The sequence below is a fragment of the Bos javanicus genome, chromosome 25, assembly GCF_032452875.1.
Source record: "Bos javanicus breed banteng chromosome 25, ARS-OSU_banteng_1.0, whole genome shotgun sequence".
NCBI classification, from domain to species: Eukaryota; Metazoa; Chordata; class Mammalia; order Artiodactyla; family Bovidae; genus Bos; species Bos javanicus.
Window position 1 is genome coordinate 32,671,318 of NC_083892.1, and position 14,323 is coordinate 32,685,640.

General features: G+C 44.0%; 1 protein-coding gene across 5 annotated transcripts in view; it reads left to right on the top strand.

The window, feature by feature from the left end:
• The window catches only part of LOC133238582 (general transcription factor II-I repeat domain-containing protein 2), a 46,963-nt gene that overhangs the window by 26,231 nt on the left and 6,409 nt on the right, over window positions 1–14,323 (top strand). For 2 of the 5 annotated variants that reach the window (XM_061401844.1, XM_061401848.1), the window contains exons 7-13: window positions 195–249; window positions 571–614; window positions 4,745–4,822; window positions 11,234–11,290; window positions 12,739–12,801; window positions 13,831–13,908; window positions 14,211–14,294. In XM_061401844.1, coding sequence (XP_061257828.1) covers window positions 195–249; window positions 571–614; window positions 4,745–4,822; window positions 11,234–11,290; window positions 12,739–12,801; window positions 13,831–13,908; window positions 14,211–14,294 — 459 coding nt within the window. The remainder of the gene's footprint in view (window positions 1–194; window positions 250–570; window positions 615–4,744; window positions 4,823–11,233; window positions 11,291–12,738; window positions 12,802–13,830; window positions 13,909–14,210; window positions 14,295–14,323) is intronic. The other 3 variants (XM_061401845.1, XM_061401846.1, XM_061401847.1) reach the window with 3 other exon arrangements.

A 14,323-nucleotide genomic window follows, 5' to 3' on the forward strand; every position in this document is an offset into this window, starting at 1 on the left:
GCTCAGCCCCTATCTTGCCCACACAAGTCGCCCAAGCCTTGGGGGCTGCTTTGAGCTGGTCTCTCTGCTGCCCTTCTCTGATGACCTGGAACCTGGAGTTCGGTCCTCTCTGTATTTGCCTTCCCTTTATATGCCTTTGTCATGTTTCAGGATGCATGAAACCAGCTAGCGTGTGTCTTTTTACTCCTGCACAGGTGGGCCTGGGGTGGTAACTGACACTGATAAGTCAGTGACATCACCAAGTGAAAGGTAAGGGACAAATAAAATATTAACTCCACATCTAAACCCAATGTGTTAGTGTTTAGAGTATGGAATGGCTTATTTTGTTACATATTCCTTATTCAAAGGGATGTTTGGGGTTATGAAACTATATTCTGTTGACACCTTTAACTTTCTTCATGGTGTCATTTAACTTTATGAAATTAAAGTTGAGGTAGCTGTGCATTCAGTTTGATGAGGGGTGGGGTACCGTGACATCACGGAGATCTGGGGAGCGGGCTCAGTGTGTCCAGATGCCTGTGGGCAGTTCTTTTCCTGCCCATCTTGACCAGCGTTCCCTTCTTCTTTTAGCTGCACCCCCATCCGTGTGAAGACTGAACCCATGGAAGATTCTGGTATGTATACTGATGCTTGTAGAATGAGCTATTCAGCAGGTCATTATTTGACTCCTTTTAATACCCACTGCAGTATTCTGGCCTGAGAATTCCATTGACAGAGGAGCCTGGCGGGCTACAGTCCATGGGTCTCAAAGAGTCAGACACGACTGAGCAACTTTCAGTTTCACTTCACATTTTTTGTAAAAATGGTACTTTCAGTAAAGCAGGACTAGAGAGGAACTTCCTCAACTTGATTAAAAAATTCTTCAAAAAACCTATAGCTGACATCATATTTAATGATGAGAAACTATAATTTTTCCCATAAGATCAGGAAGGATGTCCCCTCTCATCACTCCCTTTCAGTATCATACTGAAAGTCCTAGTTAATGCAATAAGACAAGAAAAGGAAATATATATGGTATATGATTGGGAATAATGAATAAAACTGTCTGTAATTTTCAGATGGTCTATTGGTCCATGTAGAAAATCCAGTTAACCTCAACTGTGGCCTTATTTGCAGAATCATATTTTACTCAAATATCTAGAAAAAAGTCTTCTAGTTCAATAAATACTGGGTACTAAAATGTTATTGGGCTTCCTTGGTGGTTCAGACAGTAAAGAATCCACCTGCAATGTGGGAGACCTGGGTTTGGTCCCTGGGTTAGGAAGATCCCCTGGAAAAGGGAACGGCTACCCACTCCAGTATTCTGGCCTGGAGAATTCCATGGACAGAGGATCCTGGCAGGCTACAGTCCATGGGGTCACTAAGTAGATATATTTGTATGTAAAGTGTTATTTTAATCGTATGGAAATTAGAACTTGACTGTTAAATAGGTAAAAAAGTCTTATACATTTGGAATTATGAATTTGATTTATGAATAAAGTATGAATAAACAACTTGTTTTATTGCTTTCTTACACTCTGTAATTTCTAAATGTTCTACAATAGACATGCATTACTACGATAATCTATATTGGCAGAAAAGAAATCCCTCTTTGATGGGTGAGAGCAGTTAACCCCCATTCCTGCCTCTCCCACTTCTCAAAAAAGAAAAGAAAAAAGAAAAATGGCATTAGGGGAAAATGTTAAAGGTTAAAAATAGAAAAAAATTTAAAAGTCAAATGTTTAATCAAGGAATGGAAAAATATTGAAAGCATTAGAAGTTAAAAGCTTAGGCAGCCTAAAATAAACAAGTACATAAAACTAAACCTCAAACCTCCGAAAGGTAAAGATGAATGCAAACTGGCTATAAGGAGGTAAAGGGCTTCCCTGGTGGCTCAGCGGTAGAGAATCTGCCTGCAATGCAGAAGACAAGAATTTGACCCCTGGGTCGGGAAGATCCCCTAGAGAAGGAAATGGCAACCCACTCCAGTATTCTTGCCTGGAGAATCCCATGGACAGAGGAGCCTGGAGGCACACAGTCCCTGGGGAAGAAAGAGTTGGACATGACTTAGTAACTAAACCACCTACTACCATAAGGGGGTAAAACTAGAATTTAATGATGTTTAGAAAAGCAATCTAAAAATAAACAGTTCCAAACTTCCAAAAGTTAAATGAGAGAATCTAAAAGAAAAATATTCAACATTAAGACTACATGTAGAGGAAAGGCAGAGAGAGACTTTATCTTCAGTGAAATGGAGGTCAGAGCATCCACGTTTCTGAAGGTGTCAGGGCGTGGTTTATGCCCGGCTGCCTCCCCCAGTCCCTCGGGGCAAGAGAGCCTGACCCGTCCCTTGTCGTACACCAGGGTCACTCCTGTCTACATGGAAATGTGTGCTTGGTGGAAGCTCCACCTTAAATACCATGGTCTGAAAAATAAGAGTGCATGTCCATTGTAGTTATTCTGGGTAAAACCAACACAAGTCAGGAGGAGCCGAGGATTCCAGCTGGCAGAATTCAGCTGTGTAGTCTTCATCCCCCTTACACGTGATGCCCCTTTAATCTTAGGGATGTGTGTGCGCTCAGTCATGTGCGACTCTTTGTGACCCTATGGACTGTGGCCCACCAGGCTCCTCTGTCCATGGGCTTTCCCAGGCAAGAATACTGGAGTGGGTTGCCATTTCCTCCATCAGGATATCTTCCTGATCCAGGGATCAAACCCTCATCTCCTGTGTCTCTTGCATTACAGACGGATTCTGTACTGCTGAGCCGCCAGAGAAGCCCCTGTAATCTTAGCCATGATGCATTTCCAAGATACAGGAATGCATTTCAGATACATTCTGCCTGTGTCTCTGTTGGTCACGGAGAATTTAAAACCCCCAAGCCACAGTCTCCTGTCAGAAACTGGGAAAACAGATGGGATGAGAGTGAGGGGTTGTTAGCCCTCCCTGAGGGGGGCCCTTTCACGGAACCATGCCCCTCCCCCGCCCCCGCCCCCCTCTCCTTCCTCACCAGCTGTAGAGTGGATGAGCCATTCCCACTGGCCTTAAAATAGGCCTCTTTTGTGGAGGTCTCTGTTTGGAGATGTGGTTCCCTTTAAGATAAAATATGTGTTCCCTAATAATGTGACTTTCTGCTGTGAATTTCATGGTACAAATCGCTTCCAGCTGCCTACAGGCTTCTGAGAGCTGACCATCCCTTGGCCTTACTTCCCACGACGTCTGTGTAGCACCTGATGCACCGAACAGCTGTTTAACCGGGTTCTGCCTTTTGAATTTCCGCCTCGTGTGTTGAGGAAAAGCTGAAGCCAGCCCGTTTTCATTACCATTTCAAACACATTGTGCATTCCGCAGCTTCAAATCTGCTTTCAGTTGCCTGCATTGAACAGGCGTTTTTCTTTGACAGCCCAGCCGTCACATATTTATCAGATGTTTGAGTACAGGCATTAGTGCCTAATCAACTTGGAAATTGTACCTAGAAGTTTGACTGTAAGTTACAAAAGCTATACACGTTTCAAACAAAAATTCAGGCTAGTGATATGTGAAAAGTGAAAGTCGCTCCGTCGTGTCTGACTCTTTGCTACCCCATGGACTATACAGTCCTTGGAATTCTCCAGGCCAGAATACTGGAGTGGGTAGCCTTTCCCTTCTCCAGGGGATCTTCCCAACCCAGGGGAAGAACCCAGGTCTCACGCATTGCAGGCAGATTCTTTACCAGCTGAGCCACCAGGGAAGCCCTTTTGATAATCACATTCTTTAATACCCCATCTCACTATCCCTATGCCAACAGAGCTGTTAATTTCAGAAGGCCCCCACCCCCACCCCGGAACTTGTTAATTAATGCTGAACAGTGAGATCCCAAGCTGTGTCACAATTACTGTTTTTGCCTCTGTTAACTTCCACAGTTAGATTATATGTATACTTCAGTATCAGTTATCTATTGCAGTATAAAAGACCGCCTGCACCCCAGAACTTAGTGGCTTCAAACCGTGATTCCATCTCTCTCACACATCTGTGTGTGGACCAGGCTGTCCTCTGGGCTGGGCTGGCCATCCTCCGGGGTCGCGGCCTCAGGCAGCAGAGCTGAGTCTCTCTCCTCTGAGCCTCACATCCTCCAGGTTCATTCACCTGGCAGCTCTGCTCCAAAAACAACAGAAGCGGAGCCCCAGGCACGGTTCAAGCCTCTGTCTACATCCCATTGGCCGAAGCAAGTCACATGGCCACCCCAGGTTTACAAGGCGGGTAGTTTTCCACTTGGAGAAAACAGGAGTGGGAAAGTTAGGTTGCAAACAGGCGTGTATACTGGGATGGGAGACATCTGTGGCTAATTTTTGCCATCTCCCACACCTTTCCCTGATAAAGCCTTTGGGTTTTACTAATGTAGTTTCCCCAGCTTTTGAAATTCATCCTGTTGTAATAAGTAAATTAAGATAATCTGTGCCAATTCAGGCCCCATTCCAGAAGAAGATTTACAGTACTTCATGTAAATACATGCACATATTCAGCCATCTTGAAAGGGAGAATCTCTCCAAACTGGGAACTAGACCTCTTTCTCCTTCTCTTCTTTCCCTCCCTCCCTCAGTCTTTCATTTCTTTTATGCTGTGTTATATTTTTATGTGGATTAACCCATCCGTTCATAGCGCATGAGCTACAGGTTCTTTTGCTGACTACAGTGTTACTGTGTTAAACAACCTGGAAGGGATATTAGCTGGTCACATCTCTGTTGGTGAGTTTAACGCATCATTTTATAATTTCCATTGCATTCCAAGGTATTTCACTGAAAGCAGAAGTTGTGTCAGTCAAGAAAGAATCAGAAGATCCTAATTACTATGAATATAGTATGCAAGGTAATGCCATTTTATAATAACTTTCTTCTCTAAAAGTTGTCTGTGATGGAAACTTTTAATTAGTGCTCATCTGAACAAATAAGCAAAGAGTCATAAAGATCCATGTATATTTATGTAGAATCTAGCACAGTGACATTAAGGTGAACAATTTCACAGTCATAAAATGGATTGTATTAATACGTAGCCTGAATCCATATGATTCTGGGCATACGTGACTGTAAAGGTATTTCAGGCTGCCTTTTACTTGAGTTTGTCTATTAAATATTGTTTTGTGTGTTCTAAAATATTCCCCTCTTAAGCTGCTTCTGTCCAGTCTGAGTTGCTGAGAAGATATTAAGATAAAAGAGATGGAGACAGAGTTAAGAAACTCAAGTGCCTTTTTTTACTAGAAAGGCAGCATATGAGTTCCCTGCCAGCATATAAATTCAACAGGAAGAAGATGGTTGTTATCAAATGCACAAACATTCCAAAGGTGGTGCAGGTGGGGTGGTCTATGCGGTTGGGTGGCTCTGTTCTCCACGCAAAGAATCCTGCCAGCCCCCAGCTGATGATGGTTGATGGTCAGCTGGGGCCCTCATGGTGACAGGATACCGTCTTATTGCTATGACAACTGCACAGTGTTCCAATCCTTTCTCCATCTTCCAGCTCCACTGCAGAGTGTAGGACAATTTGCAATTACTTCCTCAAACATTATCAGATTGAAAATGTTTCCTACAAAATCATAAACTTTGGAATTTTCCTGCAGCATTACTTAGCTCTGTAAGTTTTACTAAAAACACCTTTTCCAAAAGATCTAAAAGGCAGAGACCAACGGAAGTTCTGTTGTAATTGCTCTGTCGTGGGCCAACCCCACCCACCCTCTTCTGCCCCCTCCTGCCCTGTGCCCCACGACCAGTCTCCTTACATCTGGGCAGAGGGGCAGAGGATCTCTTCTCAGCCCATCCCATACATCCTGCTGCTGCTAAGTCACTTCAGTTGTGTCCGACTCTGTGTGACCCCATAGACAGCAGCCCACCAGGCTCCCCCGTCCCTGGGATTCTCCAGGCAAGAACACTGGAGTGGGTTGCCATTTCCTTCTCCAATGCATGAAAGTGAAAAGTGAAAGTGAAGTCGCTCAGTCGTGTCCGACTCTTAGCAACCCCATGGACTGCAGCCTACCAGGCTCCTTCATCCATGGGATTTTCCAGGCAAGAGTACTGGAGTGGGTGCCATCTCCTTGTCCGCCCATACATCCTAACCCACCCCAATTGTGTATTCTTTGAAAGCTGGGATCTGTTCACGTCTCTCCCCCATTCACATTGTCTGTGGCTCCGTATCACCTGTAAAGTCCCAGTTTCCTTCCATGTTCCTACTGTTCCTTTTCTTTTTTGGCTACCCCATGAGGCATGCAGGATCTTAGCTCCCTGAGAGAGAGAGAGTGAAGTAGCTCGGTTATGTCCGACTCTTTGCAACCCCATGAACTGTAGCCTGCCAGGCTCCTCCATCCATGGGATTTTCCAAGCAAGAATATTGGAGTGGATTGTCATTTCCTTCTCCAGGAGATCTTCCCAAACCAGGGATTGAACCTGGGTCTCCTGCACTGCAGGCAGACTCTACCTGAGCCACCAGAGAAGCCCTAGAGGTGAAAATTGCTCAGACCCCATGGACTACACAGTCCATGGAATTCTCCAAGCCAGAATACTGGAGTGGGTAGCCGTTCCCTTCAGCAGGGGATCTTCCCAACCCAGGGATCAAACCCAGGTCTTACACATTGCGGGCAGATTCTTTACCAGCTGAGCCACAAGGGAAACCCAAGAATACTAGAGTGGGTAGCCTATCCCTTCTCCAGCAGATCTTCCCAACCCAGGAATTGAACTAGGGTCTCCTGCATTGCAGGCGGATTGTGAGCAGACCAGGGATCACACCTGTGCCCCAGGCAGCGGAAGCTCAGAATCTTAACCACTTGACCGCCAGGAAAGTACCCCTGCTGCTCTTTCTGGTGTTCCCTCCTGTGTCATCTGCCTCCCCCACCATCACCCTCCCTCCGTTCTTCAGACACGTGCTCTGTCTGTGGTTCCTTGTACATGGCCCCGAGTCCCCCTTCCACGGGGCTTTTATATAAGCTGATCCCTCGCTGTGGCTCTCCTTCCTATCCTGCAGACTTCTGAGGAGCGTCCCCCTTCTTTGTGGGCACAGTCAGAACCTCAACTCCTGCAGGAGCTTCCAGCATTTAGTGTGACCTGCTGTGTTCTATTTTTGCCTTTTTTTTTTTTTTTTTGGGCACACCAAACAGCATGTGCCATCTTAGTGCCCCAACCAGGGATCGAAGCCATGCCCGCCCACATTGGACAGGTGGAGTCTTAACCCCTGGACCGCCAGGGAAGTCCTATATTTATGCTTTTACCAAGGACTCCCTCAGCTAGTGGCGGGAAACATAGCATCTTACTCCCGCCCTGGAGTCCCAAGCCCGGGACTTTCTACATCCTGGACATTCAGATGTGCTTGCTGAATTCAGTATGAAGAATCAGTGTAACATTTGTTTCTAAATGACTGTTGTTCGAAACAATAGTCATTTAGAAACAAATTCTTAACTCCCAAGAATGTATTTTTGAACTTAAATGATCAAATTGTGTACAATCAGGGATAGGATACTTACAGATTCTGCTCTGAAAGGCATCAGTGAAATAAATAAATTAGATGCACCTGCAATCACTCTATTTTAACTTTTCAGAAAGAAGTACATTGTTTGAAGAGAAATATTTACATTAAATGTATGACTTTATAGTCTTTCTTCCACTTGGCTTGAAAATGACAGAACCATTCAAGACATCTTTGTAGAACAGCTTCCTTCTTGATACCAAAAAAGCTCCAGATTGCCTGACATCATGGACGATATTCCATAGCACTGAATGTTTTTATAACCACTTAGGTTAAATACATGCTGAAGTATTGATATCTTTCTGTCTCCTTTAAGTAAGGGAGATAGTTTTAAATCCAAAAAGACCATCAATGTGACCTGCTCAGAATGGCGACTGGCCCCTAGGGAGCCCCCAGTGAAGTCAGCCATGGCCCCACAAGTGCTCAGAAGCTACCCCACACACACACCAGGACCTCATGATCCATCTGTAACACAGATCTCTCAGAAGACCCCCGACACAACGTCTACACAGGTTCATATAGTATCCTGGCCCATGTGAAGCCCATGGACGTCCCGTAGGTCTTTTAGGTCTGCAGGGACCCATCTCTTCCCGGAAATGAAGAACACCCTGTGCAAGCTTTGCTGAGCTGTACTGCACCCAGGCTGCCTTGATGTGGATGGATGTCAGAGCACCACTACCATTCTGGCTTCTTCCCGGCCGACGTGGCGTGATGTGGGGGGAAAGGCTTCCAGGACAAGGGAACAAGGTCAAGGTCAAGGAGCCCAAGAACAAGAGGTCCAAGGTCAAGAAATTAATGTAGCCTTTCCCAAAATACATCACTGCAACACTGATCTTTCTGCCTTCCTTTTCCACATTGAAATACTCTGAACATTGATTACACAGAGCCCAGCTGGATAATGCAGGATAATCTTTTCTGAAGGTTATCAATGGAGGACACCTAATCCTATCTTCCCCTTGCCATGTAACATAAAAATTCACAGGTTTTGGATATCTTTTTTTTTTGCAGGGGGGTGGGGGGGGGGTCATCTGCCTATCACAAATAGTAAACAATTGTATGCCAACAAGTTGAGTCACCTAAAGGAAATGGACAAATTACTGAAACTGACTAAAGATAAAACACAAATTTTGAACAGTCACATAACAAGAATTTTGAATAGTCGTTGAAAAGCTTCCTACAAACAAAAGCCCAGGATCAGGTGACTTCACTGGTGAATTCTACCAAATGTTTAAAGAATGAACACCACAACTTCAAAAACTCTTACAGAAAATAGAGGAGGGAATACTTCTCAACTCATTCTGTTAAGCCAGTATCACCCTGATACAAAAACCAGACCAAACAGCACAAGGAAACTACAGAACAATATCGCTTATTAACAGATAAACAAAAATCCTCAATAAAACAGTCATAAGTTTATACATCCATACCTATTGGGTATGTACCTCCGCCTCAGGCCTGCAAACCTTGAGAACAAAGAAAAAGCCCAGCGACAAAGACATCAGTGGCTTATTGGATAAGGGATCTTACACATCTGAAGCAAAGTCCTGGAGCAACACGTACTTTGTGCAGCAAACAGCAGACAAGAAGTGACAGCAACCTTCGCTAACTCGGAGGAGGAGGCTTTCATTTATAGGGAGGAACTGACGTCAGACTGGCTCTTCGGTTACCGGGGAAACCAACAGTTGAGGTAGGGGGCAAGCGAGGTAGGTAGTTACTAATTAAGCCCCAATTAAGAGGATGGAGAAGGAAATGGCAACCCACTCCAGTGTTCTTGCCTGGAGAATCCCAGGGACGGGGGAGCCTGGTGGGCTGCCGTCTATGGGGTCGCACAGAGTCGGACACGACTGAAGTGACTTAGCAGCAGCAAGAGGATGGAGGTAGTCCTGTGGGTGAAGCAGGGTCTGGTTGAGTGGGGAGATGTACTAAGAGCAAGAGAACAGCCATCTTGAATGGCCTGACCACACAGTGACCATATAGTGATTGCTCCTAGGAAGGCAAGATTAGCTCAACTTATGGAAATCAGTCAACAGAAGAGCAACATAATGAATAAAGGACAAAACCCACATGATTGTCCTCGTAGATGTAGGAAAAAGGCATTTGACAAAATCTAATACCTTTCATGATTTTTAAAAAACGCTCAAGAAACTAGGAACCGAAGGGAACTTTTTCAACATAATTAAAAGCGTCTATTTAAAAACTTATATAGATCATGTCATACTTAAAGATTGAAGACTTTCCCCCTAAGACCAGGAACAAGACAAGTATGTCAGGGACTTCTTTGGTGGCCCATTGGTTAAGAATATGTCTGCCAATGCAGGGGACATGGGTTCGACATCTGACCCAGAAAGGTCCCACGTGCTGCGGGGCAGCTAAGCTCGCGCACCACAACTACTGAAGCCCCTGCACCTGGGCCCTGTGTTCCACAACGAGAGAAACCACCGCAGTGAAAAGCCCGCACACGGCAAGGAAGAGTAGCCCCTCTCTCTGCAGCGAGAGAAAGCCTGCACGCAGCGACAAAGACCCCGCACAGTGAAAAATAATGATTAATTAAAAAAAAAACAAAACATGTCTGTTCTTGCCACTTCTTTTCAACACTGTATTGAAGGTCCTAAGCAGAGCAATTAGGCAAGATCAAAAAAGAAATCCAGATGTGTGTCTCCATCTGGAGCCAGAGATCGGGAAAGACAAAGATCACAAATGGTAAATTATTAGCATTTTGCTATCTGAGTAAAGGGTAGATGGATCTTTTTTGTACTATTTTATTTTTGCAACTTTCCTGTAAGTTTAAAACTACTTCCAGTATAAAGTATGTGTCTTTTTTTTTCAAAGACAGGTATGAGAATTGAGGAAACTTGAACACTGACTAGATATGAGATGATGATGATAATTGTTCGTTGTGTGGGTCGTCGCAATACGGTGTCACTAACAGAAGAGAGATGGACTCCTCCAGTGTAGGCATTTGCACACTGCATTCCGAGATTCACAGTGAGCTACCAATGGGGGTACTTACTTTTCTTTGCCGACGAAGTTCGTATACTCAAAGGCACAGTTCTTCCAGTGGTCGTGAGAGTTGGATCCTAAAGAAGGCTGAGCTTCAAACAATTGATGCTTTCAAACTGTGGTGTGAGAAGACTCTTGAGGGTCCCTTGGACTGCAAGGAGATCAAACCAGTCCATCCTAAAGGCAACCAACCCTGAATATTCATGGAAGGACTGATGCTGAAGCTGAAGCTCCAATACTTTGGCCACCTGACGTGAAGAGCCGACACATTGGAAAAGACCCTGATGCTGGGAAAGACTGATGGCAGGAGAAGGGGACGACAGAGGATGAGATGGTTGGATGGCATCACCGACTCGAGAGACATGAGTTTGAGCAAACTCAGGGAGACTGAAAGACAGGGAAGGCTGGTGTGCTGCAGTCCATGGGGTTGCAAAGATCTGACACGACTGAGTGACTAAACAACAGCAGCCGGGGGGGCGGTGGTTGGGGCACAGATAGAATGACCTGAGTCGATGACTTGATGCTGGAGGATGGACAAAGGCCTCATTTTGCCTTCTCTCTGCTTTTCTATGTTTTAAGTTTTTCCAAAGCATAGGTTAAGGGGAAAAAAAGCATAAAGAAAGGATCATTTGTATGAATTCTATTTCAAGGAGTCTATAAATATTTCGTGGGTATTCCTTTGTGGGTCTTGAATTCTTTGCCTTAGTTTCAAATGATGTCTTTTTTAAAATATGTGTTTCTGCCTTTTTAATATATTGTTTGCTTTCCTTTCAGAGAGCCGTCATTCTTCTGCAGGCACTGAAGTAATAGAAACGGAATTACCAATGGAAGGTTAGAAAATTGAGTCATTCTCTCTGTTTTTTTTTTTTAGTTTACAGTATTTTGCAGAGAATAAACTTTTTCTTAAAAGACTATTTTGATATGAACCATTTTTTAAAAGTCTTTATTGAATTCGTTACAATACTGCTTCTGTTTTATGTTTTGGTTTTTTGGCCCCGAGGCTTGTGGGATCTCAGCTCCCCGACCAGAGATCAAATCCAAACCCCCTGCTCTGGAGGGTGAAGTCTGAACCACTGGACTGCCAGGGGAGCCCCTTGTTTGATTTTTAAAAGCTTTCTATTTTATGCCAGTCCCTTTATTCTTTCTGTATTGACCGAACCACACGGCCTACCAGATTTCAATTCCCTAGGCAGGGATTAAAACCCACACCATGGTAGTGAAAGCCCAGAAAGCCCAGGCCTAAACCCTAGGCCACCAGAAAACTCCCTGAAACCTTTTTATTTTAAAGGAGTTATAGTCGATCCCCGGGTCGGGAAGATCCCCTGGAGAAGGAAATGGTAACCCACTCCAATATTCTTGCCTGGGAAATGCCATGGACAGAGGTGCCCTGTGGACTACAGTCCATGGGGTCGCAAAGAGTCAGACACAGCTTAGCAACTGAACAATAGATTCAGAAGAAGCTGCAAGAACAGCACACGCTTCCCAATGTGCCTTCAGCCATTTTTCCCTAAAGGTTGCATCTCATACGACGACAGTACAAAATCAAAACAGTCTTGTGTTCTAGTCTTTTCTTCTTTTACTAACAATTGATTAATGTAACAACTGACAGATCTTTCTAAAATGAGCCCGTCAGGTGAGATAATCTAGCCAGGCTCTTGTCTGTATGTAGAACGTGTATGTTGTTGCTGTTGTTCGGTCGCTCAGTTGTGTCCAGCTCTTTGCAACCCCGTGAACTGCAGCATCCAGGCTTCCCTGTCCTTCACCATCTCCTGGAGCTTGCACAGACTCATTTCCATTGAGTCCGGTGACGCCAGCTTGATGTACGTGTCACAATTCTTATCCAGCAGAAAACTCAATTATGAGTCCAAGTAATGATAGACCTTGAATCACCTGGGGGCTGCTGGCAGGATAAGAGAGGAGCAAATAGCTTTCGAAAAATCTCAGTAACTCCCAACAACAACCAGAAAACACTGTTGCCAGTGAATTCCATTAGCTCAAAGAGAAGAATATTCTGTGTCCCTTACTGTGGGTAACTTCGTATCATTTGCTCCCTGAAAGTTTCTTATCTCCCCTTATCCCCTGTAAGTTAAGGCAAACTTTTATTACTCTGTTATCCCTTTTAAAATTAAAATTACCTTTGTGTTTATACCTCTGTTTATTAAATATGGAATGCATTTAAAATGCCAGGATAAGCGACTTTGGGGATAGAGAAGCAGTAAAATATTGGAACATGAGCATATGTAACAATGAATGTCATTTTAGAAAATTTTTTTTTCAAGATTCTACTCAACTTGTCCCTTCAGAAACGAGTGAGGACCCTGAAGCTGAGGTGAAAATTGAAGGTTGGTTGCCAAAAACCTTGCCTAATTTGCACTGCTAAGTATAGCGTTCCTTTTGCCTCAAAAGACTGCTCCGGGGAAAAGAGTGAAATCGATGTGTGTGTGTGTGTGACCAGGGTAGGGAGGAGCAGGGTGGGGTGGCTCCTCATGTCCTTCTGAGGTCTTGCTCTCCGACGTAGAATCTCAGATATCCAAGTAGTTGATCGTTCACAGAACACAGGGACTGAGCTCCGAGTCCCTCAGAAAGGACTAGACGGGCTCATTTCATTTCTCACGTAGAACTTAAGGGAGCGTAGTGTCTGTGATTTGACCAGACCGTGATAATATCAGCTGCGCTTTTACTATTTAACCCCATCTGAGCTTTTCCTTGACTGTCTTGTTTCATCATTTCTCATGGGTCGTCTGCTTCTTAAGTGCTCTCTTGTATGCACTCATATGTCTTCCTTTCTTCACCCCTCCTTAAATTGAGAATAACAATAAAGGGATTTTTTTTTCTTTTCCTTTGGCCACGTGGCATGCAGGATCTTAATTCCTCAAGCAGGGAATGAACCTGTGCCCCCTGCGTTGGGAGCTTGGGGTCTTAACCACTGGACCACTAGGGAAGTCCCGGGAAATGTATTTTTAAACAGTCTTCTTTTTAAATCAATTTAGACTGACTGTGAAGTATCAGGGGCTACAGACTAAGTAAAAGCCATGGTGCCCTTTCCCCTTTGACATAGAGATTAAACTGCAGAGACTCAAACATCAATTAATGCCAAGCCAGCTTGTTATTCCACAGCTAAATATTCTCTGGAGTTTTAAAAATTTAGTCTGGCCTTTTTTTTTTTTTTTTGCCACATTGGGCTGCTTGCAGAATCTTAGTTCCCCATCCGGCACTGAACCCGGGCCCTTGGCGGTGAAAGCCCCAAGTCACAATCACTAGGTCACCGGGAATTCCCTCCTCGGGCCTTCTGATCAGAATGGCAGTTTGATAGTTTTAGAGCAGAAGTCGTCTAATTTTCTATAAGTTCTGAATTTCAATTTCTGTTTAAGGAAACACCAGTTCACCCAATATTACAAATTCTGCAGCAGGTGTTGAAGACCTTAACATCGTTCAGGTGACAGTCCCAGGTATACAATTCTATCTGATTTTGTCAAAATTTAGACTGTGTTTTTCATTTTATTATATTTTAACTGTTTTGTGACATGGGTTAACCTCTCGGAGCTATTTCTTTGCTAAGTTCACCCTGTCAACTAAGGAAAGACATCTCTAATGCCTTAAATTTACAAATTTACAAAATGCTTACTTTTTGCTAAACGTAAATTGATAAGCCAGGTAAAGTACTTTCTCGTGAGCTAATGGGGGTTTTCTCCAATGGCCTTTTGGGGTCGGGGGCAAATACATAAATAAACTTTTTTTTAAATTTTTTTAGACAATGAGAAGGAAAGATTATCAAGCCTTGAAAAAATAAAACAACTAAGAGAGCAAGTCAATGACCTTTTTAGCCGAAAATTTGGTACGTTTTTATATTGTTGCATATTCAGA